Genomic DNA, 19,366 nt, shown 5'->3' on the forward strand with positions numbered 1-19,366 from the left:
TTTTAGAAACAGCCATGAGGCCCGAATGATAGACTCTGGTAGTCAGAGCTGCACCACCTCCGAGTGGCCCAGAGAGGATGTACTTCTTGGAAAGGGCTGGTCAGGCCAAGGCTGAGGTCAGTGAATACAGCCGACTGGATTAGCATTTCATCTTTTAGCAACTGAAATAGAGGTTGTGAAGGGATCAACACACAGTTGTTAGCTTGATTTGCTAAGGGGTTGATGTTCCCATAGTTGTGCGCAGCCTCAGTCCCCACTGCCTCTTAACAGCTTACAAACTGGTCACCCTTATTTTGGCCACATCTGAAAGATGGACAGACACCTCAAATCCAACAAGTCACAGGAACTAGTGAAAATAGAGAGCCAAGTAGAAAGGAATCAAGTTACTGTTCATCAAAGAAAAATACACAGCCTGAGCTGAACCATCATTCTAGACATCACGGAATCTGCAAAGAAGAAATCCCACAAAAAAACAGGGCAATAAATTCTGCAATCACAGAGCTTCATCCTGCAGTTGTAAAAATTAATAATGCATTGATAGAAGCAAAATCAAATCAGGGAAGTGACAAATGAGTAGAAAGTGTTGCTCCTTCTCCCCCATTTCCTTACACTCCAAACTTAACATATACATCTCAGGTTAAAGAAAGAGACAAACAGCAAACCATTCCTATGGGCTATATGGTTCCCTACTCCCTACTACCGCACTGCCTAGGGTGTCTGAGAGATACATCTACAAAATGAGCTTTCTCACAGGTGTGAGAAATCCTGACCCGAATGTCTGAAAGATATTTCGACAGGTTTTTGATGTTGGGGTGTTTTTTTCCTCGTAAGCAGTGTTATTGTTGACATTTCAGTACCCCGAAAGCAAGAACAAGACACAGCTGTTCCAGCTGGAGGAGAAGCCTGAGCGAATGCAACAGAATTGCATAGAGCTGGAGGGAACTCAGAAGATCACTTAGTCCATGCTCGCACCCCAAGGCAGGATCACCCACACCCGTGTGTGTTATTCCTCACAGACTCATCTAACCTATTCTTAAAGCCTTCCAGTGACAGAGACTTGACCGTCTCCTCAGGCAGCCTGTGCCATGGCTGCTCTCCTGTGCATCCTGGTCAGGAAAGGTAACTATTCCCTTTTGTGCTGCAGCAGCTTTCTAGCACCCGAAGAACATTATGCTGCTTCCCCTCAGCAACCTCTTTTCTGGTTAAAGAACCAGAACTTAATTGATCTTTCTTTGCAGGGGATGTTTTCTACACCCATTTTGTGTCTTTTCATAGACAGGGACATTCGGGAAAGAATATGTTTATGGAGATCAGAAATTTAGAAGCATGAGTGCTAATGAACCTAGGACAGCTAAACACCAAGTGGCAACCCTGGCTAGTGTGTACTTCACAAGGTTTCCTCATCCCCCTGCTACTCCTCACTTGGACACCTTTGCCCACCTGTTTTGCTCACCAGCTGTTTTGTATTTCAAGATTTAGAGAGTTGCCAGTTACCCCAAATTTCAAAACGAAGGCTGTAGATGCTAGGAGATTGGTATTTTGATATCAGTGCTATGGCTTATGGGTCCTGCTTAGATCAGGGGAATGGCAGCAAGCATGTTTTCCTTCTAAGCCAACAAGAGAGAACATTGCATGAAGAAAACAGCAACCGATCTGAGTTTATGGTCCAAAACAGCACTGAATAGACCTCAGTTTAGAGAATCAATATTAGCACTAGAGAAACCAAAAATACTTTTGTTGCCACTTTCCTAAAGAAACAGGTCAGGGTTTGTCAGTTTGAGACAGTATAAAAAGATTCAACCCTCCATTTTGCCACATGCACGTGCTAGCCAGGGAAGGGAAGCACTGGCATCCCTGGGGACAACAGCCTTGTGCTATCAAGAAGTCTTTGCAAACACTATAAAATGCTGAGGAGGGAAATGTGTAAGTGAAGAGAGCATTAGGAAAAAGACATCCTGCTGTGTTTTTGTGTTTTGTTTTGGTGTTTTTTTTTTTTCTTTCTCTAAACCAGAATTAGGAAAGTCTTTCCAGGTTGTATCTGTAAAGCCCCTGACACACTACCTGCAGGGGAAGGACAGGGAGCCTGACCATACACTTAAAGCTAGAAACTTAGTGGAGCTCAAGAGTAGGGACTGAATCCCTTCTGACTTATAGCATCTATGAGAAACAAATTATTTTTTTATGCTGCTTGCCACCTCCCCATCCCTTTACACTGTCTTCCTCCCTGCAGATTAAGGGCCAAAGATGGAAAGCATTATTCTGTTCTCATTTAGACTTTCTTACTGCTCACACTTTCCCCTGGAAGCTTTTAAGTTTAGTATGTCATGCCCAGAAGACGCCTCCCTTCCCAAAAAAAACACAGTGCAAAACACCAGGAGTGAAGGCTGTATAGTCTCTGTTGCCATGAATTTAATCTATATCACTCTGAACTGAAAATAAATTCAAAGAGGATCTGAATTTATTTGTTTGGGCCTATGCCAGATGGCTTTTGGTCAGAGCTGGTCAACGTGGTACATGTACTGCTGCAAAAGACTGCATCGATGCTCAAAGATGTGTCCTTCCCTCCCCAACAAAAAGTCTCTGAATTCAGGGACTTCATGTCATCTTCACTTACAGATATCTCTCCCTTGTTACCTCTGCTCTGTACCATGCCGTAGAAGGAAAACGTCAGCACGCTGTAAGAAATGTTATTTTCTGACTTACTAATTCAGTATAAAGGAAGCAACCCCTGATGCATACCTGCACTCCTAAGCAAGCAGAAATCCTGAAAAGGCAACAATGCAGAGGGATAAAATTAAATCCACTTCCTTTTAAATATTCAACAGACCTCTATGGCCTAGCAGGATATTGTCTCATTTTTTCTTTACTTCCATTGGAATGGGGACAAATGCATTGCAGGCAGCTATGGCCTCTTAACACTTCATAACAGGAACAGCGTAAGCACCGCACTATGCAACATCCTCGGAAAAGACTGAGAAATCTGTGTATTTGGACAACCACCGCAAATATACATACTACAAGCAAAAGAAAAAAAATAGTTAGCTGGATTAACAGCACGCAGGCAAAGGGGATAATGCAAAGAGTCCTACAAATGCATTGCTACAGGAAAAATTGCTTCCTCCTACAGATTGTATTCTCCTGTTCCACAAGGCATTGGGAACAGTTTGCAGGAACAGCTTTTTCTTGAAGGCGGTGAAGAAGGGAATACGACACTACTTTGCAGGGCTTGTGGAGCTCCTCCTTGCACAGCACATGTCACCTAAGGACAACACGTAGGTACTGTGCAAGGGGATGGCAAATCAGAGACAACTTGAAATGCAGCAGTAAGAACATTAGTAATGCTGGCACTGCAGCTGAGGGCTAGAAACAAGCAGTGTCATAACAGGAGATGGTGCTAACTAGCCTTCTTCCATCATCGGGACAGTACATATCGCTTACAACGTCTTAACATCCTACTGAAAGCACAGAAGACGTGAGTTTTCTGTGTGTTATCTGCTAATCCCAGCTCTCGCAGATACATCCTGAACGTCCACTCAGCCAGGACCAGAGCAGCTACTGCATTGGCTTCTTTCACAGGGTTGCTGAGGCAGCAAGGAGCGTCTAGAGGTCTCTGGCAAAAGCCTCCTGCTCAAAACAGGGTCAGCAACAGGGTCAAGTTCACTTGTGTCTGTAAAAGCATTTTCACTTGGCACCGTCTCTCCAGACACCAAATGGAAAGGCAGCAAAGCTCTCTGTATTTCTATGGACATCTCCATTTTTGTGTGCACTCTCTGACAGCTCAGCTAGTGACAGGGCATTTATTTCCTGAGAAATAGTTACTGAAGAATGGAAATAGCAAATACAGGGAGAGAGAAGGCATTTATGCCAAGTTCACTTAAACACACAAATAGTTCAAATACTAGAGATAAGAGATGATGAGGTATTAAGGCTTAGGACCTCAAATGGCTCCACTTAAATTAATGGAGCCTCATCACTTTATACAGGGAATCCCAGGGTGCACGTGTGTGTAATGTGCTTACACAGTTAGATTCTCCCTCAAAAACATACTGCCGGCATCAATAGTAGTCCCAGTTTATCATCTTTCAAAATAAAGTCATTAATTCTTGTTTTACAAGCCGTCACAAGTTGCAGTGAGCTGCCTAACCACTGCTTTCAGATCCCAGGTCTGAATAAACTTGGCCTACAGGCCTGTAACAAACAAACTGCTTTCTAAATAGAGGCATATTCCTCAAAAGACGTTTTTTGCTTAGATAACAAAGACAAATGTCCCATTTACATGTTAATTAAGCTACACAATTCCCACATGCATTAAAATTACAGAAACACGTGCTTTACAGTGCACACAGCAATAAATCTTATAAATAAGGGGAGATCACATTTCTTGGAGAAGATGCTTCTACAGAACTTTGACACTCCTTATATAGAGAGAATGAGCACCTGGATATTGCACACCTGGAGCCAGACCCCAACTTTCCTACAGTCCAGAGCTGCTGCGATATAGAGCACTAGTTGAACTACGGTGACAAAGTTGGTTTACAGTGAACAGAAGTCTCAGGCGTTTTGTGCAATGAACCGATCTGAAAACATATTCAAGGGTACACTGTGCAGACTAGACAGCAATACAGTCTTTAGATGTGCAAATCTCCTGTTCTCCCAAACTTTCCACCTATAGTTTGCTGTAATAAATTATGCCATAATATAGGCTTGCAGAATCTAAAATCTTCAAGAACGTTTAAGAGGAACACACTCCGCAAATACTTTCTTGTTCAGTCTTTCCCCAGCTCAACTGCTGGCTTAGGATCAATTGTGTTAACAAAATAACAGAAAGGATTTGCCTTTTGTCTGTATTCTCATTATTTATTTTCTTTGAATTTCATCCCTCTTTCCAACTGCCCCTTGCTGGTATGAGCACTCTTGACGTCAGTACTGCACCAGGAGTACTTCACCCTGTGAACCTTTGAACAACTTTTGTAACTTCCTGAGATCAATTCTGTAAATTTAATCTCCCTCAAGATTGTGTCCCAGATGTGTAAAATGTGTAATATGATTTGGACAAAAAAAATTAAAAAAATCTTTCCTTCTTCCCTGCAAAATTTCTTCAGCACTATTACTGGAGTTGTCAGACAGGGAGAGAGCATCGAGTGTTTCACTGAACGAGAAAGCTGTGATCTCCATGGCGCTAGTGAGGCTCGCGCCCTTCCGTCACGAGGGGGATTTCTGAACTTCAGCATAACACTTTCCCACACTGCAGGCTTCTCTATTCCCCTTCAGGGCTTCTCCACTGATACACCAAATCCAGCCAGAAGAGAATCACTTTTGCCAATTGTAAATCAAAATCTTTTTTTTCCCTTTTCTTTAAAATCTACCTTGGTTTTCTGATCATATCCACTATGTGATCTAGGTAGATCACATCTACTGTATGATCATGTCTAACATATGATCATAACTACTATAGTTTGTATCTACCATAGATCTACCTAGATCATATAGTACAGACCCGTATATTTAAGGCTGCCCAGACAACTGCATGGGAAGAGCGTGCTTTAATCTTCACTAGATCACATATAACTTTTGTTTACGTGTGGGATATATTCAAGGCAATGATTATGTAAAACATCACCATTCTTATTATGTTTGGATCCTTGCTGTAAATAATTGTATGATCACAGACTGATGCTTGTCACCCTTGGGATACTGAAGATGAGGAAGACACTTGCAGTAGGATTTACATTGTAGCCTGGACTTGGTGACAATGAAGGCAATGGTGACAATGGAGATGTCCCACAGCAGCTCTGCATCATAACAGCAGAGTTCTCTTCTGTTTCAATATACAGATATACAAGTTGCCTTTGAACGGTCCACTTGATGATCTTACAGAACCTGTTCTTCCAAGAAAACAGCAAAATATTTGCTTTCTCTTAATTCTTAGACAGTTTCCTTTCGTTAAATTAGCTGCATTTTATCAATTCTACGTGCCATTTCAGGCATACCAAGCGTGAAATTCATATCCCCCTGAATTCAGTCATCATTGAACATGGAAACAGGCCTGATCAGCAGAGTCAGTATTTTCTCTGCACAAGTTAACAAACATGAACAAACAGAGGTTTTGCCCACTTTTCCAAAGATTGCAGCTCCTGCAGGCTGATCCCTCCTACAGTAAGCAATAATGGAGATCAGCTTTCAGCTCCACCTCTCTAAGCAACATGTTGGAAAAAATTACATTAAGTGCTTAAGCTCGTATCATATTTCCAAAATATCTTTACTACTCCCTTAACTATGTGAAACACATGAAATTTCCAGCAGTTCCATTTCCATTTTTCAGAACTTAGCTAGATTTAAAAAAAAAAAACAAACCAAAATCAGAGCTTTTTATTCCACATACTAACTTCAAAGTACACGCAGAAATAATTTAGAAATATTTAGACACTAAGAATTCATAGGAAGCAAAGGAGAAAATATGAAATACTTCAAAGAAAATTTGGTTGCTTATTTCCTCTCCACTCTTACGAGAAAATCTGGCTTTCCTGTCAGGTTTCAGCTTAGGAGGGATTCCAATCAGTATTTGAACCGAAATGTGTCTTTGGTAGATATGACATTTCACCATTATATTGTCCTACTGAACAGGCAGTACATCGCATGAGGTGTACCATGTCTTCATTATAAACGTGCTGTGCTATAACGGCTAACAAGAAAAATTGTAAATTATCTACTTAAGCAAAACCAGCTAGTACATTAAGGGGGTGACATGTTCTGATGAATCAAATAATTTGTACTTCTCTTTCATTTCCCTCTAAAACTTCAAAGCAAGCAAACATTGTTTATGCATAAAATTTAATCCTTTCACCAATCTCTAGTTTGATTGAATTTGCATACGCTATTTCCTACAAGTCAATGTAGAGAAGAGCTACAAGAGAGCCTCATGAAACCATTTCCCCTCCAGTCCTCCTATCTTTGCCGTAATATTTTCTATTAGCAGCTCTATTATGCCTAATATCCGTAATGTTGGCAGGTTAGAATTTTCACTTGATGCAACCTGTATTTATAAACCACTAGGATGAAAAAAAAGAACAAATACAAGAAAGAGGCAACAAAAATTACCTGTCTTTGATGCCACACAGATCAATGTGTAAATCACTGAAGTTCCCCAGGGAGCCTTGCTGAACTAAAATGAGGTCCTTGGGCTGGTTATCAATAAAGATGAGTCTCATACAGCCTTGAAAAGCAGTAATGGGATTTAAACATTGGGAATCGTTGAAATTGTCAGGGCACCCTGTGGGAAAAAGAGAAGAGGCAGAGAAGAATATTGGAATGTTCATCTAATTCTGCTGGGATTTCCTGATGCAAGAGCTTGGAGGCTCATTATTCCAAGTATTTTCATTTCTTGTGCTACGCAGCCTTCTGCATTATAAATCCTTCAGTAGGAAGAAAAAAAAAAAAAAAGAGAGCAGCCACTGGAAATATGAGAGTATGAGGTTTTCACATGTGCTAAGCAAAAATCAAAATGTGGGGTTTTGCCATGATCTTTAAACTCCACAGTTGATAGCAACTGACTCCCATAAAAAACACTGTGCAAACTGTAAAATCATTATGGGTTAAATTCTGCTGCTGAGGCAATCCACAGAGTAAAAGGATGAAATCCTTTGGACAGCAAGCAAGAAAACCATTTGTATCTGAGCTTCCTCAGTATTTGGCCAGCTCTGAGATCCAAAGCTGCCTGTGTGCCCCCACTTAGTGCTGTATCCAGAGTGTTCATTGAGATCAGAGCCTCACTGTGGTAAGCACTACACAGAAATATGTTAGATAAAAAGACAGCTGATGAAACTCCCTTTGTCTAAATGAATGCTTCCACTTCAAAAAGCAGAAGGTAGTATTTTTCAAGACTTTTCTTTCCATTTTCAAAAACGGGCTAAACCTACATTCATTTCCAGGAGAGCACAGTACCTAAATACCTTTGTAGAGCTGAGCCATATGCCAATTAAGCTCTGAAATTTAAAATCACTGAGCCTAATCAGGACAGTGATAGCTACAGGAATATTAATAACACTAATAGTCCTCAGGACTTTTAACTAGAAAACACACTTGTGGCTAACACAGCTATGTAGGTAGCTTTCGCACATTTTGCCAGTTAGATGTAGGTATCCATCGGCTGCCACTACCTGTAGCCCACTTTTCAGCTGTGTTAGCAGCTCTGCTCTCTCTCTGTCAGGGTTGATCAAGACCCTTCAATCTGCCCAAGTGCTGTATGCACCACAACTCAATAGAGGGGTCTAAAATCAGTTATTACAATGTGTGCTCTTAGCTGCAAACAGAGTGCACCTGGGGAGACATCAAGCATGAGAACATGAGGATTTGCATCATGACAACCTGTCCTGCATCTGTCTGAAACAACCCACCTCCAAAATAGTAGCTGTTCCCAGAGTAGATCCTTGAGACAGTGGTTGCATGGCTAGCAGTGGCAGCATTGTTATCCAGTGTCAGGGTAATGCGATGTCTTCTGGCGTTGATGTTAACAGAATGCCAAAGCCCATCATGGAGATTGGTGCCTGGCAAAAAAAAAAAAAAGTACAAAGAGTGAACAAAGAGGTGCAGGAGTCACCTGCACAAACACCTGGTTTGTTCTTCAAACCTCCTTTTGCTTCCAGCCTGTGACCACTAATATGCAGCTGACCCCAAAATATGGAGAACTGGCAGCTGAAAAGAACTCATTACTTCTGGAAACTGGCATAGAGTTAAAGGCCCAAGAAAGAAAAAGCTTTTGAGAGCATTTAAGTCAGTCATCTCACATTTTAATCTAACCTGTTTCTGCGGTACTACAGGCACCCAGCAAGCTAGGAGGACTCTTCGCCTTTTTGGTAGCACATTATTACTGCTTTGTGGGTGTTTATTGTCTTATTTTTGGTCTCTCGGAAAATGCTTATAGCTCACAGGATTGTGCAGAGAAGTTCTCTTGAGCTTCTGGTACTAAACACACGCCTGACATTGCAGAGGATTAAATTCAGTGAGATGGTCATACTCTGTCTCATGCTCCAATATGAAACCTGACAAACTCCCGTAGGTATCAGCAGGATTTGTGTTTCTTAAAACCCTTCAGCACTAAGTTAGCAAACACTTACGAATGTACCGAAACCTTTCTATATTGGATTTTGACATGGGTCTTCTGAGGGCTGGGATTGTTGCTCTGGTACTGGGTAGCCTCATTCTCTTCTAGACGCTTGTGCAGAGTGGGAAATAACCTCTCTGTTTCTTTATTCTGAAAATCAGTGTTGCAACTCGTGGTTCATGAAATAGTACCACACAGCTAGGAAGAAACTCCACGTCCTGTATTCTGACAGCCATGAAAATCAGTGGGCAAGCTTCTGAGCTCACACACAGTGGTGCAGACCAAAAGTAACCTAATTACAGTTCAAAATATGCTACCGTCAGGCTGAAGTCACCGAGACCAGGCACAGACGACTAGTATTTACTCCCCTCCCTTCCCTAATGGAATATTTTTCATTAATGTAGCTTTCAGAAGAAACAAACAAGCACTTAGCGACACAAAGAGGTGCGAGAACAGTTCAAAACAAAATTTAAAAAAAAGTGGGTGTTATATGTATGAAAAGCCATTTCATTATGAATTTGAAAATGAGACAATTTCTACAGCAATGCCTTTTAAGGCATGCACAATTTCCATAGAAAAAAAAGGTCAGTTTCCCAGCAAAAATAGATGATTTTTCAACTAGAACAAGTCCATTTTGAAATATGTTGTTAAAGTTTGAAAAGATGTCAAAACAAAATAGGTCCCATTTGGGGCAAAAATAAGTCCATTCTTGAGCAAGCATGAGTTTATTGTGAGTACCTGACATCTGCAGAACGTGGCATTTGCAATTTCTGCACATTTTCCATGTGTAAGTAGGCAGTTTAGCGATGTTTTGGATAGCACCAAAGGCTGGGCTCAGGTTCATGATTTCAGAACTACGTAAAAACAAATACACCCCACCAAATATTGACATTGTCTCATCTTTGTCAACAATTTAATTAGGACTGCAATAAAGGCTGGAAACTCAGTTTTCAGGACTCAGTTGCAGCAAGCTACGGCTGTAGCAATCGACATGAATAAGGATAGATGCAGGGCTGCCTCATTTTCTGTCATAAAGGGGAATGAAACACGTGTATGGAACAGCTCTGCTTTGTCAAGTCTGTCAGATTTTCTCTCTGTTTCTTTTAATAGACACATCTGCTCTCTTTTAGTCTGTACTGGGAATATTTTAATATTACTTTTTTTTTTTAAACAGCTGCTTTTTTAGAAAATACTACTATTATTTAGTTCCGTCAGAGTTCCATCAGTCTATTACTCATCTGCCTTTGGAAACTGTGTATTCAACTTATGCAGAAAATTAATTTCCCCGTCTCCCACCCAGCATGCCTCCATAGCAGCAGGAGATCTGCAGAGGCTGTGGGCTAAGACCATTTCTGTCTGGGATGCCAGCATGGCTACGGTAGGTCACAGTGGGACGGCAGCCGGGCTGCTCTGGTCCTCGGGCCCGCTCTGGCCCTGCCGCTGTTGTACAGTCTGGAATCGTTTCCCTGTTTCTCTGGGAGCCAATGCGTGGCTGTAATGGTAAGTATTTACAAGCAATTTCTGCTGAATTTTAGGTCAGAGAGGCAACCCCAATTCACCCTCTTGCACCCCGCCAGCTGCACAAAGCAGCTGGCAAACTGGCTAAGCAAGCCAGCGAGGGGTGTGAGGAGAGGAAGCCCGCGGCCGGTCTCTCTTCTGAGCATAGCGTCACGGGAGAGCGTAAAGCTGCAGCCAGAGGAAGAAAGTCAGCTCTGAGGCTGCCTTAACTTTGCTGGGGAACAGCTGAGTTGATCAGCACAATCTGAGGACAAGGAACAGGAAGGTCTTCATGTGATCTGACTGAAGAAAATCTAGTGTGACTGTTTAAGAACACAGAGGCTGAACTAATTGTCAGGTAAATTGTCTGGAGATCTCAGGATGTCAACTTTCCACGCTTAGATCTATCTCAAGCTGCACAGAGTGATCCTACCACTGGAAAAGCAGGAAAAAATTTGAAAAGAGAAAGGAAGATTGGGTGCTTCCTTATTTCATCATCCTTTCATCCTGTGGGGTTAGACCTTTGAATTTTAAAGGGGGACAGATGAGAGTAAATAAAACTGTTTTGTTCAGTACCTTCACTGATTTCCACTGGGTTCTCAGTCTCTTTCTGAATAAACAGCATCAATCTCCCATTATGAAGGTGAACCAAGAGAGGTCCTGAATTTTCAGACAATTCAGCAAACAGAAGTAATCCATCTTTATTCCATGTTCGAAACTGAAAGCTGACTGACAAACCGTCAATTTGAGGAGTGCCAGGTAGTAGCAAGTAGCTTCGACTGGCACTGACAAAGGTGATAGGAACAATTTGTGTTTCTGAGCAGGAAAAGGTCACGTTCCCCTGCAAATTATAAAGAACAAACATAATCAACATGACAATCTCTTTTTTTCAGTCATCCCAAAACATAGTTAAATAAGCTCATCAGATTTCTAATGGCCCTTAAAGCTGCAATAGGTATTGTTATTCAGACAGAAATCTTTGGAACTCATTAGGAAATGTATCTGCCCAATCTGAGAAAACACATCTGACTTCAAAATTTTACCTTAATCCCAAATGGGGGAGGGGGCAGGTATAAAGAAATCAAAGCCTCAATTCTTAGAAGGATCTAAACCTGTCCAAATGTCCCATATCAAGACCATGCCTGGGTGCAGAAGGGCTCATTTAGTAGCCCAGACAGACAATCTCCACATGACCACATCTGTTTTGTGTTTCCCAGCACCTCCCATATCAAGCTCAAGTTTAGCTTTACGTCAATAAAATCAAACTCATTCGGATCTAAGTTGACTTCAGGAATTGACAGTGAAGCACTAGCAAGTCCAATTGAACCTTCATGTGCTGAAGGATGTGATACAAATGTCCTGTGTTGGCTCTACGCTGATAGGACTACAGGGGTGTGAACAAGGCAAGCTGCAAGTGAAAAAGCATCTTCCAGTGCACAGGGATCCAACCAAACAGACTAGATGTATACTAAACGTGTCAGAATGCAGTCATTAGTGACAGTACTTTTTTGCCCTTTTACCAATGCCACATAACCTTCAAAATAAAAACTCCCTCATCTACTTGAAACTACTACATGGTGTGAAACATGAGGCAAATTTCCTAAGTTTCCTGGGTCATAAGGAAAAAAGAAAAGAAAAAGTCAAAGAAAAAAGCCACTTGAATACAGTACGTACAGCGGGATGAAACAATAGTGAGACTTCCTGGCCAGTGCTAGGTCTCAAGGTTTCCACAGGGAAATTATTAAAACATACACAGCAGATGTGGTGAAATCCAACACCATTTCAATGCCAAACTTAGCTGATTACCTCAGTCATCCAGCCCTGAAATCAATGGTGTTATTTGCTCAGAAGAGCAGCACATTTACTCAAAGCAGTCAGCAGAATCTGTACCAGCATGTATCACTGTAGCTTATAGATGAAACAACTCCACTGTTTTGTTCATCCATTGTAGATTACCCAACCAGGTCATTCAAGCCATGCAATAAAACCTTAACAATATATAAAGCCAGGACACATTTAAGGAGACATCTTTCAACCCCAACCCAGGAGACTGTTGCAGCCAGCTTGCTTTGAACGAGGCTGCTTTATAAAATACCAACTGGAATCTGATAAAAACATTGGAGTAAAAGGCTTTCTCCTTGGTACTGCTCCTCGTCAGAGCTGGTACCTCGCTTTAACGGGATAATTATAGCGAACAGCATTTGATGGATGTGTAGGAAGTCGCACAGTGCTTGGGGAATTCCTCTCTGAAATCTCAGACAGCTGATGCAACTGTTCCCGATCATTTTCAATTGTCTTTCTAGTATTTATTTTAAAATGGAAAATAAACAAAGTGCCAGAAAGAGAACTAGTTATCACTGGATAAAACAACCCTTGATAGATATATATTTATATCAAACTATTTCAGAATTCCCTGCCCTATGTAGCAGAATGCTACATACCAGATTTAATAATGGCAAAAAGTATCCATAGGTATATCATTTTAGAATGAGTTTTGAGATATAATCCAAAGCTTATCCAAACTCACCTGAGCATTAGTCAGGTGGGAAGTAGAATAGAAATTTGCTGTCAACCTCTTAAAATTTCTACTACCTGCTGGGTTCTGCCTGTATAAGAGATGCCACAGGCTTTTTTTTTCCCCCCCCTAACTGTTGTTATATTTCCACCTCCATTTTCAGTCAAATATGGTTAACTTTCTCTAGAGCTTTTTAAAGGTTTAGACATTTAAAATGTCAATGACAATTTTTTCTTTTTTTTTTTTTTTTTTAATTTTAGACAGTTAAGTAACAAGTAACTCCACACAAAGTGGTAAAACATTTACAGATGTTATACACGCATAACACCGGAGCTTGGAGGAAATTTCAAACATTATCTGAGTCTGCACTCAAGTATCTAATTTGCTTCACTGGCAGTGGCGGAGGCTGTCACAGAATGCAAGACTGTAGAGGGGAGGATTTGCAACATTTGGATAGGATTTTGTCTCAAAGCTCTCTGCAGATTTTACCTACCAGCAGAACTGGCTATGCCTAGACTGACTTCATGGTACCAGAGAAGGTGAATGCTGAGATGAAAAAGCATGTTTGCAATGCACAACAAGCTTTCAGACAACTTTAAAATAATCCAGTAAAAACTTTGTGTAGTCAAATATGCTTTCAGCTGTTTCAGGCAGCACCATAGCAAAGTATCCCTGATGCATATGCAAGGGCCCAAATATAAGGTCAAATTTCTGTCCGCTTTTGATATGAGGTTCTCGGCACGTGCAACTAGTACTAAGCTCATGGATTGTTGTGACCCCTTGAAAAACTCACACCAGCTGGTAATTCATGCCATCTGGGATCTGCACAGAAGTCTTGTACTGGAACAGGAGTGGCAAAGAGTGCTTACTTGAACCCATGGCCAATGCTGGGACATATGGGCAGAACCTATGCATCTCCTCCCATGCTTAGCCAGGTGAGACTTCAGGCTCGGTAGCCTCTCCACTGAAGCAGAGCAGGTGTGACCCCACCTGCCACAGAACAAGCAGGTGGGAACGCATAAAGGCAATGCTGCAATATTCTGTGTTCATGGGACTAAAGGTACGCTTGGGGGGATAGAAAAGAGGCGTGTTTGCCTTTTGGGGTGTTCTTTTAACAAGGTATTTTTGTTATATATTTTGTTACACTCATTCAAGAATTGAGATCTCCATGATGTAAGGGGCAATAACTAACTTTCAGTCAGAGCTAAAAACTAGCCATGACATTTGGGAAAAAAATGTTAAATAATCCAATTGATGCCATGGGAACAGTTCAACTGCCTAATTTAGAAGGGAAACACCTTAAATCAGCATTCCAGAGCAAAACCAGATAATCATTAATACATATGAACAATAGCTACTGACATCCTTACACTGACCAATACTGCCTACCTTCCTAGAGACAATAGCATGAAAATTTGAAAAAGAAATATGCAACAGTTACTTTGAAAACTGTTCATCCACTGAAGTGGGATAGGTTCCCCTTACAAAAACTGTTAAATCTGCCCTTAATGTTATTCTCAAGCAAATTATTCCAGCAGGTCTAAGTCAGAAGAATAAACAGGTTGCCCTAAACCCGTATCTGATCAGGAGCATTTTGATTTAATTGGCAGATATTCTGCAAGTCTCCAAGGGTATATGCAAGACTTCTGTCAGACACTTGATTTTATAACTGAACCCAATTTAACTGAAAAGTAAAAGCTCATTGGCTAGGAAATGGGATTAGAACAGTCTAATCCCTAGGGAAAATAAAGGAGACGCTTAGCTCTACCTAGCTGCTGGAAACTCCAGCTATCAGGTGGCGTTTCAGAATTCCATCAAGTCCATCATCTCCAGACTGATTAATGACTCCTCTAATAAGCAGTGAAATCTTTCCAAAAGAGTTCTTATTGTTCTTACAAGAGGAACCTTCTGAACCTAGAAATGCAATGGAGATATTTGCAGTTTTTTCACCAGCTGCCATTACACTTGTCTCAAGACAAGAGTGCAAGCACCCAGATTTCTGCAGACAGTATGGTTGCAAAGTTGTTTCTTGTTCAAGATGTTGAATGAAGAAATGGCAGCATATTACAGCATTTTAAGGAAGAATCAGAACCTTTCCTATTAAAAATGACATCCAGAGGGACCTGGACAAACTCGAGGAATGGGCCCATGTGAACATCATGAGGTTCAATAAGGCCAAGTGCAGAGTCCTGCACCTGGGTCCAGACAACCCCTGGCATCAGTACAGGCTGGGGGATGAAGAGATGGAGAGCAGCCCTGCCCAGAAGGACTTGGGGTTCTGGTGGATGAAAAGCTGGACATGAGCTGGCAACGTGTGCTCGTAGCCCAGAAGGCCAACCGTATCCTGGGCTGCATCCAAAGCAGCGTGGCCAGAAGGTGATTCTGGTCTGCACCAAAAGCAGCAGGTCAAGGGAGGTGATTCTGCCCCTCTACTCTGCTCTGGTGAGACCCCACCTGCAGTGTTGCATCCAGCTCTGGAGCCCTCAGCACAGGAAAGACAGGACCTGTTGGAGAAGGTCCAGAGGAGGTCCACAAAAATGATCAAAGGGATGGAACACCTCTCCTATGAAGAAAGGCTGATAGAGTTGGGGTTGTTCAGCCTGGATAAGAGAAGGCTCCAGGGAGACCTTATTGCAGCTGCCAGTACTTAAAGGGGCCTGTAAGAAAGATCAGGACAGACTTTTTAGCAGGGCTTGTAGCGATAAGACAAGGGGCGATGGTTTTAAACTAAAAGAGGGTAGAGATTTAGATACATGGAAGAAATTTTTCACAATGAGGGTGGTGAAACACCGGCACAGGTTTCCCAGAGAGGTAGTAGACACCCCATCCCTGGAAACGTTCAAGGTCAGGTTGGACAGGGCTGAGCAACCTGATCTAGTAGGTGGTGTCCCTGCTCATTGCAGGGGGTTTGGACTAGATGACCTTTAAATGTCCCTTCCAACCCAAACTATTCTATGGTTCTATGAAAAAGAAAATGCAAGAACACAGTTGCTAAGTAATGAGGACAAAAGTGGGTTACACAGAAGATGCTCTGAGCCATAAGCCTCATTCAAAACTGACTGGAGTCTTTCCAGTGTCCTCTGTAGGACTTCAGTAAGACCTGTATAACTTTAATGAACCATTTCAGCTTTTCTGGCCTTTCTTCATAGAAAGTACACAGTACATGTACTATGTACACAGTACTATGTACTGTTGAATGAAGATAGAAGACTGCTACACCACCACAGTCAGGGCATTTGATGACAAGTTTCTCATACATCCCTGTCCCTTTCACAGAATACTAATGAAAAGTAGTATGTATTTGGGAAATGATTCACACTGACAGCTGAACTGAAATCCCCAACATTTAGCCTACCAAAGAATACAGGCCAAGATCACAGCTTGAACGGGAAGAATAATAAATGAGTATTTCCAAGCTCTCATTCTACCTGCAGGTTAGAGCATCAAATGGGCACTTACTTTCCCCATTAATCACTCTGTGGATACTATCCAATAAAAAGGATATTTTGTTTTCCGCAGAAGATTAGAAAGGAAGATTTCATATGACAGGTAAGGGGACTAAAATCCCAGGCCTGGCTGAGATACAAATGTGGGTAAACTGGCAAGAATATCTGCAGCTTGGAAATTGGAGGACTATTTCTAGCTGTGAAAAGACTGAGGTTGCAGATGAATTTGCAGAGAGTTAAGGAGGCAAAAGGTGACCTCTGATGCAGATTTAAAAGGGTAAGATGAAAGGTTTTCATTCAACTCTGAGCAACTGGATTTTAGGAACGGGGGAGGTCCCTTCAAATCCTGTTTTTAAATTGGCTATCTCAAGCAGAATATCAGACATCTCAAGATGTCAGGAGACCCACGTATATTTCAAGCGCTTCTCAAGTCAAGACATTACTAAACACTGAATGAAAAGCAAATCAAAGTGAGATACCAACTCCAGCCTACTGACAAACTGGTGCAAACTGTCTTCAAAGAGGATGTGGGAGCACCAAGACACACGGTGTTACTTGAGTTAGGACTAGACCACTGAGTAAGCAACTAGCCCATCCCTCTACTGAGCTGGGTTTCTCTTTCTCTGAGCAAAATTTCATTATGGATAGCTGAAAGCTTACCTGATCCAAGTTTCATTGAAACTAATGATAGTGATAATCACCCCTGTGATAGAGAACTGCCCTATCTTCCCTGACTCTAGGTATCACGTGTGTCAATAAAAGCTTAATTGTTTATCACATTGACTTAATTTGTTTACACTAAGATAGTGCACCTATGTGGAAAAAGTAGCATTTAACAAAAAAAGAAAACCTCCAGAAAACTGAAACTTTGTGCCCATGACAGAATCAGGGATGAGACGCTTGGCTAGACATTTCTGGATGTTCTTTATCTCAGACTCCTAAGCTGACTTTGTCACTGGACACAAGTGGAACAAAGGATTTTTACCATTTTGATGCCCATATTAACTTTACATTATTGTTTCATAATATAGTACAATAGCTAAGAGACGCTGGAAAAAGATGGAAGCTAACTTGGAAAAATTATACATCGTTTCCCTCAGAGAGACAGGAAAAGGAAAAAAAGAACACAAGAGGAAACACAAACAAAATACAGACCACTTAATATTTTCTCTCCTTTGAGCAACAAGCAGGAATGAATCCAGCCTTTCAAATTCACCTTGCCAGAAATGAGTAAGATAGGTATCTTACGTCAAAGTGGCAAATAAGCACAATTCAAGCCCAATTTTTGTTCCAGTTCAGTGTAAACTGATCTACAGCTTATTATGTTTTGCTACTTGGAAAAAAACACAGCAGCAAGGAGATTTCTCTTATTATTATTAAAACAGAGCCACATCTACCTTAAAATAGGAAAGTGCAAAGAAAGCAATTCTTATCAGCTTTGTTGTTGTTGCTTTCTTTATTAGATTTTCCTCTTTAAAATTCCAGTCATCTGTGTATCATAGCGTAGCACCAGCCCAAACGGTTGGTATGAACGGCACACACTCCAGGCTCTTGACTGCAATGGGGTCGGCTTGCCCCTTTCGGTTTTGCCAGGCAGACAAGTACCCAAGCTGTTCCCAGAGCCTTAGCGATTGGAATAAGATAAGACCTTAAAAAAAGACATTTAAGCCTTGGCTTTACAGCAAATTACATTCTCCCCCATTTTGCTTATTCCCTGCTAACTCCTACGACAATAATTAGCCATCTCTCTAGCTCTCCTACAAGGACTAAGCGCCTTATCACCTCCCGCCTTGAAACATCCTCCTCTGCTCAGCAGGTACTAACTGCCCTGTTCACTCAATTTGACTACCCAGATAATGTAATAAATTAAACCCTGAACAATTGTTTCTAACCTGTAATTTGCTGAAGGGTGATGACTCTCAGAAAGACCTTGTTTGCTCAAAACCATGTCATTTTTTTGTGTCAACTAGTCTTACAAAAAAATATGGTCTCCCTAACACAACGAAACTTTTATATCACAAAAAGGAAACTTTATTATTGCAGCTACATGCTAAATTAAATATTTATAGACTGAATGTCTTTAGAATTGTAAACAAAACCAACTGAAATCAATGGGAAAACTGTTATTTAAATAGACTTTATTTGAAGACCTTGATTGAGGTGACAACACTTAATTTTTTTCAAAACAATCCTGTTATATCATTCAGCAAAAATAAAATGGGACCTCAAAATGAATACTATTTATGTAGACTCTCTTACTATTCCACACTGCAGGTAGGATGTGAAGAAGACTTATTGGAAGACCCAGAGAGCAGACGAGAACATAGAAGGAATGATAAAAAGCTATTTTTACAGGAACCAAATATTTCTCAAATCTGAGTTCACCTGTCTTATCTAAAGAACAGCAAATTCAGTTGTCTTTTTAATGCGCATGCCTGACTCGTGCTTTCATTAAATAATTGGAAAAATCTTTTTTTTTTAACTACATTCAACTTAGTCCTATAGGAAATTATGAAAAATGTCACTAAATTGTTCCAGCATTTTTTATTTGTGATTCCTATAGTCTGATAGCAGTGCAAAAATGAATGAAAAATAAAATAAAATAAAATAAAATAAAATAAAATAAAATAAAATAAAATAAAATAAAAATAGTTATATCTAGCTCCTGGTTCTCCAAACCCTAGTAGGGGCCTTCACAAATCACCAACCTGATACTCACAGATACATCAGCACTTGCAATAGCACTTTGGTAGAACGAGACATGCGTAGACAAGTAAATTCATCTCAAGACAAAGGTATCTCAAATCA

At 41.0% G+C, this 19,366-nt stretch overlaps 1 protein-coding gene across 1 annotated transcript in view; it reads right to left on the minus strand.

Annotated features, from left to right (window-relative positions):
• The window catches only part of LOC104624852 (contactin-associated protein-like 5), a gene marked incomplete at its 5' end in the record, with an annotated part of 125,196 nt that overhangs the window by 27,126 nt on the left and 78,704 nt on the right, over positions 1-19,366 (minus strand). Inside the window, 3 exons of the mRNA XM_010292356.1 lie at positions 7,099-7,270; positions 8,394-8,543; positions 11,174-11,438. Of these exons, the coding sequence (XP_010290658.1) occupies positions 7,099-7,270; positions 8,394-8,543; positions 11,174-11,438 (587 nt within the window). The remainder of the gene's footprint in view (positions 1-7,098; positions 7,271-8,393; positions 8,544-11,173; positions 11,439-19,366) is intronic.

Source organism: Phaethon lepturus, unplaced genomic scaffold, assembly GCF_000687285.1.
Source record: "Phaethon lepturus isolate BGI_N335 unplaced genomic scaffold, ASM68728v1 scaffold15640, whole genome shotgun sequence".
NCBI classification, from domain to species: Eukaryota; Metazoa; Chordata; class Aves; order Phaethontiformes; family Phaethontidae; genus Phaethon; species Phaethon lepturus.